General features: G+C 35.8%; 2 protein-coding genes across 9 annotated transcripts in view; one reads left to right on the top strand and one right to left on the bottom strand.

The window, feature by feature from the left end:
• LOC111433835 (putative ALA-interacting subunit 2) overlaps nucleotides 1-2,834 on the top strand; it is a 6,876-nt gene extending 4,042 nt beyond the window's left edge. For all 7 annotated transcript variants that reach the window (XM_023071076.1, XM_023071075.1, XM_023071073.1 and 4 more), the window contains 4 exons: nucleotides 345-415; nucleotides 578-875; nucleotides 1,958-2,244; nucleotides 2,492-2,834. In XM_023071076.1, the coding sequence (XP_022926844.1) occupies nucleotides 345-415; nucleotides 578-875; nucleotides 1,958-2,244; nucleotides 2,492-2,546 (711 nt within the window). In that variant the 3' untranslated portion in view covers nucleotides 2,547-2,834. The remainder of the gene's footprint in view (nucleotides 1-344; nucleotides 416-577; nucleotides 876-1,957; nucleotides 2,245-2,491) is intronic.
• Nucleotides 2,835-3,123: 289 nt separating this feature from the next.
• Nucleotides 3,124-9,992, bottom strand: LOC111433692 (DEAD-box ATP-dependent RNA helicase 1). 2 transcript variants are annotated; one of them, XM_023070847.1, is made up of 11 exons: nucleotides 9,674-9,992; nucleotides 9,225-9,373; nucleotides 8,613-8,847; nucleotides 8,078-8,332; nucleotides 7,164-7,318; nucleotides 6,819-6,996; nucleotides 6,021-6,208; nucleotides 5,307-5,511; nucleotides 4,810-4,915; nucleotides 4,382-4,488; nucleotides 3,124-4,103 (listed from the first exon to the last, which is right to left on the bottom strand). In XM_023070847.1, exons 2-11 carry the CDS (start codon nucleotides 9,338-9,340, stop codon nucleotides 4,098-4,100), a joined length of 1,551 nt encoding a protein of 516 aa, XP_022926615.1. In that variant the 5' UTR covers nucleotides 9,341-9,373; nucleotides 9,674-9,992; the 3' UTR covers nucleotides 3,124-4,097. The 2 variants fall into 2 exon arrangements, with proteins under 2 accessions (XP_022926615.1, XP_022926614.1); XM_023070846.1 differs by lacking the exon at nucleotides 9,674-9,992 and having other exon boundaries at nucleotides 9,225-9,446.
• Nucleotides 9,993-10,032: the final 40 nt, after the last annotated feature.

Genomic DNA, 10,032 nt, shown 5'->3' with positions numbered 1-10,032 from the left:
TTTTTTTTTTTTTTTTTTTTTTTTTTTTTTTTTTTTTTTTTTTTTTTTTTTTTTGTAACTTTAGCTCCTTTGTATTGGTTTCCATTTCTTTTGTAAATTTCACTCATCAATGAACTTGTTTCTCATCAAAAGAAAATGAAAGTTTGACTCATATTCACTTTATACCACTAGTGTCTAACACATGTATGGTGTGCTAACAAGTATCCAACATAGTGTTGGACTGTCCTACCATGTCGGACACAAAGATGTTTCCCAAACTGAAGCGTCAGTGCTTCTAAGCCTCCAACTCTACTTCTGCCCTATGTTATGTTTTTGGAGTTCATCTTATTCTAATACTTTTATAGGTCAACAGAACTATGAAAGCTCCAATTTATATCTACTATCAACTAGATAACTACTATCAAAACCACCGAAGGTAAGAACCTTCTGTTCTATGTAAGGATGCTTGATTTTATATTAATTTACCTCATTTAATTAAGTATTATTTCACCCGTATCATCTCCAGTCTGAAATATTGGCTATGTCTGAATGTTCACTGCCCTCAGGCACTTAATCTTGTACTATACCTAAATTTCAGGTATGTCAAAAGTAGAAGTGATAAGCAGCTCTTGCATGGACTGGCCTACAACGATACAAGTTCCTGCAAACCAATACAGTCGCATAATGGTCTTCCAATTGTTCCTTGCGGGTTGATAGCATGGAGTTTGTTCAATGACACATATACGTTTGCCCTTGGGAGTTCTGAATTGAAGGTGAACAGGAAGAACATTGCATGGAAAAGTGACCGTGAGCATAAATTTGGAAAGCATGTATATCCTTTCAACTTCCAAAATGGAACCTTAATTGGTGGAGGAAATCTAGATCCAAATATTCCTGTAAGTACTACAAGTATACCCAGTATCAAATGGTCCGTACATATTACTTCTTTGTTATATTAGAATCATTTAGTATTTTGGTACGACTAAGGGGCTTATTGTGGTTGTCTGAAAGAATTTGGGTTTGGGGCTCAAAGTCAGGGCGTGATAGTTTTTTTCTTTTTTTAAAAGAAAAAATAGCGGAAGTTTTCATTGAAAAGATGAAAAGTGAATGTTGTTCAAGAGATACAAAATCTCGAGAGGAATAAAAACTATCAGCAAATTTTTGAAGAGCTCCAAGGCAAGCTTTAAAATTTAAAACTTCTCAACTTTCTTTGCCATCTTTAGATGTATTATGAAAATTATAGACCTTCTTTCCATCCCAACTTCCCATGCAGTTCATATGATAGCATTTGTCCCTAAGGACCTCAGCTTTCCTTTCGAACAGATGATTTGCAAGAAGCTACTTGGAAAATGTAGACACATACTGCCGGAAAACACCAAACTAAATTTTGAAATAGGAACAGTGTAGAAATATTTGGCTCTGAGTTTCCTCATCTTGTATCCGTAAGCAGCAAATTTTTAGGCAGGAGCCAACTAAGAGTGTCTTCTTTTGGATAATATTACCTGCACATATTTCTCCCAGATTTAAGTTAAGAATCGAAGTGTACCCTGACTTTTCCAAGAGGTTATCAAGCGAGGCTTTTTCTGTAATATGAATTCAGAATGAAGACAGTAGGTTCAACCGTGATTGTAGGCTTTCAGACTGATTTATAGTCTAGTGAGGAATACCAGGGTGAACGTGGTAGGCTTTTTCTAGCATCCATTTATAATCTCATGATGTGAACTGTGAAATGAAGTAGGACTAAGATATAAGCTCGGGTGTGGATCTTCATATGTATTACTATTTTAATTGAATTAGTAGACTCGTAGGGGCCTCTTGATATATATAAATATACACATTCATGTGGATTAATCAAGCTGGTGGTTAAATATTCAGTTCCATTGGTTTCTTATTCCATTTGAAATGAACTGGTTGTGACAAAAAAATTGGCTTATACTGCTCCTTTCTTTTGTGCTGCTGGTCTTGTTTCATATGCTAGTTGAGTGATCATGAAGATCTAATTGTCTGGATGCGCGCTGCTGCTCTTCCAAGCTTTAGAAAGTTATATGGTAGAATTGAAGAAGATTTGCATGCTGATGATGTTCTAGATATCAAGATAATGAACAACTACAACAGTTACAGCTTTGGTGGTAGAAAGAAGCTTGTCATTTCAACATCAAGCTGGTTGGGGGGAAGAAATGATTTCCTTGGAGTTGCCTACATTTTTGTGGGATCTTCTTCGCTCTTGATTTCTATTTTCTTCACATTGTTACACATGAAATCGAGGTAATACTCCAAAGCGTTATCCACTCTTTGGGTGATATTTCACCTACATCTTTGTTGACCCGCATTATACCTAGTCACTGGTCTTATTAAATTTTCACGCTGAAGTAAGATTTAAAATGACTACTCTAGTCTCTACTATCCTGCTTATGCTTGAAGAACTTATGGTCTTTTTCTTTGCTTTAGACTACTGGAGGGGATTTAACTTACATGCTGGTCCTTTATTCTTCTTTCTTGCCTTTTTTGGCAGGCCCTATGGTGAAACAAACTATTCAACTTGGAATAAAAGAAGCAGTTCTGGTTAATGGTTTTTATTGGTTCGAGTTAAGGAACTAGAGCAGATGGTTTCCATAGAATCGAGCACACGTTTTGTTCTTATGGGGTGTAAGTTACAAAGAAAGAATGATTTAGGTATACTTGTTTAAGCGTGACTGTTCATTAGCCTGTTATCTTTTCAGTTCAATCCTGGATATACAAACATTTCAATATTGCCAGGGTTGAATGTGGGAACCCTTTTTCTTTGTAAATTTGTTTGTACTAGCTCAATCCATAGACAGAACTACAGAAGTATTAAATGGACATTTCTAATATGATATTTTGTAGTGGAATTCCAATTTTATGATTTAAATCTACAAAGACTCAAAATAACATCACAATATTCAGAACAATTTTAAATTTGAAAAGAGAAATGAACTCAAATGATTAACAATAGGTCTTTTGACAATTGTCTCGATGCCTCTAGAAACTTCAAGCTTTTAATGTTTTTTTCTCTTGCTCAATTTGCTTCATGAATTAAATAAACGTAACTCAAGGGCAATTTAAATTGCTTGAATTTCATGAACTACACGTTTTCCTTTCCAGATAAAAAAGGGAAATAAAATCTTCAACAGACCAATAATTCAATATAGATATTTTATATCCCGATGGGATCTCGGTATCTTCCCAACATCAATAAATATTGTTGTTCAATTCGTTCAGCAATCCTGTACCATGAAGCTTCTGACACTTGTCAGAATGTTTCGCACAATGTAGTAACTGACAAGACAATTTGTCAGCATCAACATACAATCGGCCAAAAAGTTTAGAAACGTGGCAAGTGGATTTGCCAATCATAGTTAAATCTTCTAAGAGGGCAAATGCAAAAGCCATCGGCCCCAGCAATTTTTGGACTATACCTCCAAATACCACAAGTTAAATCCCCTAGAAGGTCGGGGAAAGAAATCAGACGTTTGAAAACTGCATAAAAAAAGAAAAATATCAGTGGTCGTTGTACTATGCTACACCACCTAATGCCAAATTATTGATTTCAAGGAATCCCCTGGATCAGGACTTGCATTCAATTCATAATCTAAGCAGACCATCGCGAATATCACTCAAAAGCTTGCATTCACTCTTAAGTAGTCCAATCTGTGCTCCTAGAACATCAACATTCTCAACCATCATCCTCCAACACCTTAAACTCCAAAAAAGAAAAAGAAAATGGCGAATTCCCGAATAGCAAGGTTTGTTACTGAAGTTGCGCCACCACAGATCATCAGTGTCATGAGACGCCGGACGTCGAAAGTGCTGGACACCATCAGTGAAGAGGAGAGAGACTGTAGCAAGTATGAGTATCCTGCTTCCCCAATAAGTCCATCACCATCAACTACCCCTGCTCCTACAACTGTTAGTGCCAATTCTAGGTACTTCGTTAGAAACATAAATAGATCTTTCTCCACATTGAATAATTGAATTTGTAATCTCGAGTGAAAATAATAAGCCTTAAAGGCACTATCACCATCTCCTGTAGTTAAATTTTCATGTCCTTGTGGGCCGAGTCCCGGAAATTTGTACTTGCACAGTTTCCAGTGAACTTGCTAAGACTGTAATGAAACCATATGTATAATTAGTCGAGTTTAATGAGGATTTTGTAATGTTCTAATGCTTAAGAATACTGTCTTTCAGTCAATTAGTTTCAATGCAGATTAGTCAAAGGAACAAGGAAGATTAAGTAGTGGTGTTTTTGTTTTACGCTACGGATAAACATTAAATCACGCCTGCCATTTAATCTTTCCCAACACAGCTAGCAATTCAAGTTGTTTTTCATAAATTACAAAATGGGACTTTACTCTCTCAGAGAAGCTTGATTGTTAATACCAACCTTTTCATTGGAGGAGTTCGTATCTTTCCGTTTGCCAACTCTAGAAGACATGATTGTGCTCTTTCTGGATCTTTCTGATTCAACTTTTTCCTTTAGTTTCTCCAGGGCTGTTAATCATTAGGAATCAAAATGAACAAAACATTTAGAAACCATTTACATGAAAAAAAAAAAAAAAAAGAATATTATTTATTTATTTATGCATCAGCTTCATTGAAAACAACACGTCCTCCCAACAAATTAATCCTGCCTTCTTTACATTTGGATAATGTGGAAACAGCAATGTAGATTTGATGCACAAAACAAAGGAATTCGGTTTTTAAAGTTTAACCTATTCCCTTTTCTAACAAAATTATGGGGCCTAACAACTTCAATTACTTCAGCTAGATAAGGCAGTTTTTACTGAATAATCAAAAGAGATGACGTGTTACCAGAGACGTAAGTAGGCTGGAGCAACTCAATTGAACTGGAAGGTAGGGAATGTACGGGACAAGAATCATTATCAGCCTTTTGTAGTAATTTCTTGAAGCGTCGAACCTGAAACATAAGAACCTAAGGATAAGCAAGTTGGACTACGATATATAGCTCAACTATTCAACATTATCATTTTCAATCAGAAACGAAGAAAGCTCAAACCAAACAGGATTTCACCTTCTAACTAAATTACGAACCAGTAAGTATTTCCTTATGGTTTATGCATTACCATAGCATTGTATAAAGCCCAAGGTAAAATAGTATTACTGTTGTATTATATGTACATGACAACTACATAGATGAAATCGTGTTAACCCAGATGGCAGCCCGAGGACAAAAGTGAAGAAATAAAGTCAATTCATGGCTGATTAAGGCATAGACTTACAGAAGAATTAATTGCAAGTTATGTATGTTAATAATATAATTTAATCATGGAGGCTTGAGCATAAAATACCTCATCTTTACACAGCAATGTGAAACAGCGCCCAGATTGCCCAGCCCTTGCAGTCCGACCAGCTCGATGGATATATGTCTTAATAAACGCAGGCATATCATAATTAATAACATTTCTCACACCCTCAACGTCCATTCCACGAGTCATGGCATCAGAACTAACAAGTACTTGAACCTCCCCTCCCCGGAAAGCATTCAGTGTTTTGCTGCAGAACATATGTCAATTTAAACACCAGGTATCGAAATATAATGAACAGCAGAGAGAATGAAAGCAAAACTGTGTTATGCTCAAATATGAACATGTCCAGAGATTAAAATGATAAATGGTACATACAGCAACCCATAAAGTGATGATCTCCATGGGACAAAAATGCTCATCGATGTAAAGTCAGCTAAAGAGTGTCAATTAAAGACAGATTTTCATACACATATATCAGCATTTTCCAGTAAAAAGAAAACACTCTACGAAACAGACCTGGTCCACATTTAATTGTAGAATAATCTGAAGCAGTATTCTACATTATAACATTATAATTTCTTATGTCGGAAGCTTGTAGCAAAGAAAACAAGTAGGGCTGACTATGAAGTCCATGAACCATAGTCCAAGAAAATAAGAGAAGTCTTAGGCTTCATATTTCACATGCTTCAATTACTTCTGGCAATACTTAAATGGGGAAGAACACACTTAAGCTAAAAAACAATCTTCCTGTGTTACCTTCTCAATGATTGACGTTGAAGCCCCGAATACTCTTTGATCTTGAGTTGCAAGTCATCGAAGAAGTTTAGTAATGTACATAGTCGATGAGTAGACTCCACAGAGGATGTAAAAACAATACACTTTTCTCCTCCTAAGCTTTGAAGTAGGGCAACCAGATATAATGGTTTGAGTTTTGATTCACAAATCTGCGAAGAAACAATTTGAAACTAAAAGGTTGATAAAGAAGTATTAACTATGTAAACAAAGCTTATGAAACATTATCCCCTTTATCATCATTGTCCAAATGTCATGGTATCGGCCATTGACTAAGGTCTAAGAGAAGCCAAGACAAAAAATTTAGTGATCTGGTTTAACATCAGGTAATAGGGAAGGTACGGATAAAAGGCTTAAAAAATTCTATAAGAAAAAGGAAAAGAAAGAAAGAAAATTATATAGACTGAGTTGTGTATCATAACGTTTCTTCACATGGAACAGTAACTTTTTTGATACAACAAGAAGATATAAAAGATATAAATAGAACCAATAATTATAGGATCTATCATTATGGAAATTGACGATGGACATGAAACGAAGCAAACTTAACAGTTGGGAAATATATCTCCTAGTATCCTGTTGTCAACAATCAACAAGTACGATTGTTTAAGACAAATGGCATCCAAATCCCAAGGTCAGTGAAATCCCCTTCTAAGATCAAGGGTGTCCCATTTCTATGGTTAAGCATACACTTTTTCCTTTCTAAACGAGCACCCAAAAATTGATTCAATCCCAGATTAATTATGAGACAAGCCAATTTACCGTCATGTATGATTCTAATTTCTCTGGAAGTTTGTATCTTCTTTTCCCAGTAGTTAAGAATAGAGGGCGATGCAGATCAAGCTGAGCAAGCTTGCCTGGATCCTGTGTAAGCGTTGCAGATAGAACCATCTTTGAGAACCTTGGGTAACATGCACCCTTAAAACCCCTCTCTATACCACTGCATTAATTCAACAGTATCTGCAATCAGGACTACAGTTTTATACCACAGGACATTTTGAGAAAACCAAAATGTGTCAGAGATAAAAATGATTAGGAGGATTAGTAATAACAATTATGTACAATACTTCAAAAGTATAACCATAATTACGAGAAGTTAGAACTTACAATCTTCTTATGGTTTTTAAGGATCCAGCAGAACAAGGAAGTGAAGTGTAGGAAGGAAAGATAATATTCTCATCATCAACATGCGTCAACTGAAGCACAGTAGGTAGCCAAGATTGATATGATTCCCTTAATAACCTATCAGTTTCATCGATAACCTGAAATCACATATCTCATCAACAGATTGTATTGAGACAACAATAGCTCAAATTTTGGTAAATAATCTTTAAGGTTTCTCCTCACAATGAGATTACTTCAATATTCAGAATAACAATGCACAACAGCATACCAATTCGAGAGGGTGGTGAGCTCTCCATAAAACTGTAGACATAGGCTAACAATTCAAAATATAACAACATTTTTTATGGGAAACAGAAACCATTTCATTGATGTATGAAATAGATACAAAAGATAGTCCTATCGAAGATAATCACGAAAAACATCTCCATTAAGATTGTAGGGTAGATAAACTATAATTACAAAAAGGAGGTGAGAGATGACTTCAAGATGAAGTAAGACAAGAAGTAGACTCAATAAATAGATAGGAAGTTTTGTTTTGGTGTGCACTGAGCAGGATACAATCAACAATAGAGAAAAATTCACCGAGAAAAGAAATTAAGTAGGCTCAATCACCCATCACAGCTATATTGATTTTTAAAGATTAATTTTCATACTAATAAAGAAATACTGATTTAGGCTATAGTTCAATCAGCGTATTTAATAAGAAACACTTGCAGGCTGTGAAACGTATAGTTTCTGTAATGAGAACAAATATACATTAAAAGACATTCACCACTTAACACAGTATATCTCTTTTTCAAAAGACATTCACCACTGCATATGGCATCAGCATTAAGCCTCCTCCAATATAAATGTAGCTACAAATCTGCGGTTATAACAACACTATGAGTACTTACAAGATAACGTAGATGCTGAAGAGTAAACCCTTTCGTGAAGTTAATATGGTCCATCAATCTTCCCGGTGTTGCCACCAATATGTCCACAGAACTCTGCAGCTGAACTGAAAAATCTTCTGGATCATAACAGATGCCCGCCTCAAGCTTAGGTCTCTTGATGAGACCAGCAATCTCATCTGCTATGGAGGATTGACCCACAGCCAGACCTACAGATAAGCCCACTGCAGGTGCAATCGCAGCAAAAACCTCTTTCACCTTGTTAAAGAGAGCCATGACCCAATAAGAACATGAAGAAAATTTTCTTCTAAAATAAGCACGTATTCATATTAGAATGCTAAGCAGGTGAGAGTCAATCCAAAAACCAGAAAAAGAAGTCTGCTCTCATTTTCATATTTTATTATTTCATTGTCAAGGTTCTTGGACAGATTTTAGAATGAACCTACGTTATACTAAAATAGTGCACTTCAAACCAATAAACCGGAAACTTGTAACATGAATTTATGCATACAAAAAAAAGTAATGGCAATAAAAATACCTGCAAGGCCAGATCACGAGTAGGCAACACAACTAAAGCACGTAAGCATTTGACTGTACGACTTGAAAGCATTTGCACTATCGGTAGGGCATAAGCTAAAGTTTTCCCACTTCCAGTTGGTGAATTAATACATAGATCTCTCTCAAACGAACCAGGCCCTATCGCCTCTTGCCAAACTGCAAGTTGCACTGGGAACAGTGAAGAGATGCCCATGTTCTGCAAAGCTGCCTTCAATCTAGAAAAGGAAACAAAATTATCATAAAAAAAAAAAAACCGTTAAAAATCGACCCTTGAGGAAGAGATCGATACAAGAATATAAAACTTGATAATCTAAACATATGGAGCATAATCTAAGCAATACAGGAATAAGCGAACATTCAATTGCCATCGATACAATTCACATATATATATATTACTATTAGGCCTGTGCTCTTTTAAACGTAAACAACATTTTACTACTCGCCAAATCTTCGAAGAGACAACCAACAGTAGATTCACTTGCATCCAACGGATTGCTATATATGATGAATATCAAATAGAAGTAATAGAAGTAAATTTGAAGCCATAGACCAGATTGAAAGTTCAAATGAGTAGGAAGAAAGAGGAAACTGCCTGGGGTCGAGCGAAGGGAGGATCTCAAGAGGGCATTCCTCGAATAGAGACACATCCACAGGGCTTCGCATCCATGGTAGAACAGGAATGCTCTTTCGCTTCTGCTTCTCCACCATTGTCTCACAAACAAAGCTTCCGAATCAAAAACCCTGCAGCGCTAGGGTTTTAGACAGAAACAGAACTTCCAACCAGAATGGAGGGAAACCAAGCGGGCTTGTATTTTACCACCAAAAAAAATAATAATTTATTCTTAAATTTTTAATTTTATTCTATTATAATTTATTCTTTTTTTGGAAAATTCATAAAGAAAAAACTATATTATAATGTTTATAATGAATTTTTAAATAGATAAGTATTTTATATATATATATATATATATATATATATATATATTTAGAAAAAAAAGAAGATAAGAAGACAAAAGAACTCTGCAATGGTGGATTCCAAACCAGGATCTTCACGGAGGTTGTTCGTACAAAACGAGCCCAATTCATAGATTCATAATACTCATGGTAGGATGGTGCGTTCACTTTTGAGTATTACACCGCAAAATTTATGGCTGCGCTTCGCCGTCGTCAGATCATAAGGTCTCAGTGGCGGCGCTTTTGGGAGGCGCAGGATGCTTTCTCGGATTCCGAGGCTTCCCAGAAACTGCTCCTGTTGTCGGTGGTTTATTTCTCATCGATCGGATACTCATCCAGTTCTTGTATCCCTTGGAATCTGATCGGCAGGTAAATGACGCTTCGTTTTTGTTTGTTTTTTGGTTGTATGATTGTCGGGGAAGAGAGTGCAGAAATTGTTGATAATT

The sequence above is a fragment of the Cucurbita moschata genome, unplaced genomic scaffold (genome assembly GCF_002738365.1).
Source record: "Cucurbita moschata cultivar Rifu unplaced genomic scaffold, Cmos_1.0 Cmo_Scf00043, whole genome shotgun sequence".
NCBI lineage: Eukaryota > Viridiplantae > Streptophyta > Magnoliopsida > Cucurbitales > Cucurbitaceae > Cucurbita > Cucurbita moschata.
Note: the sequence above shows the minus strand (reverse complement) of the source record. Positions and strands in the feature narration are given on the sequence as shown.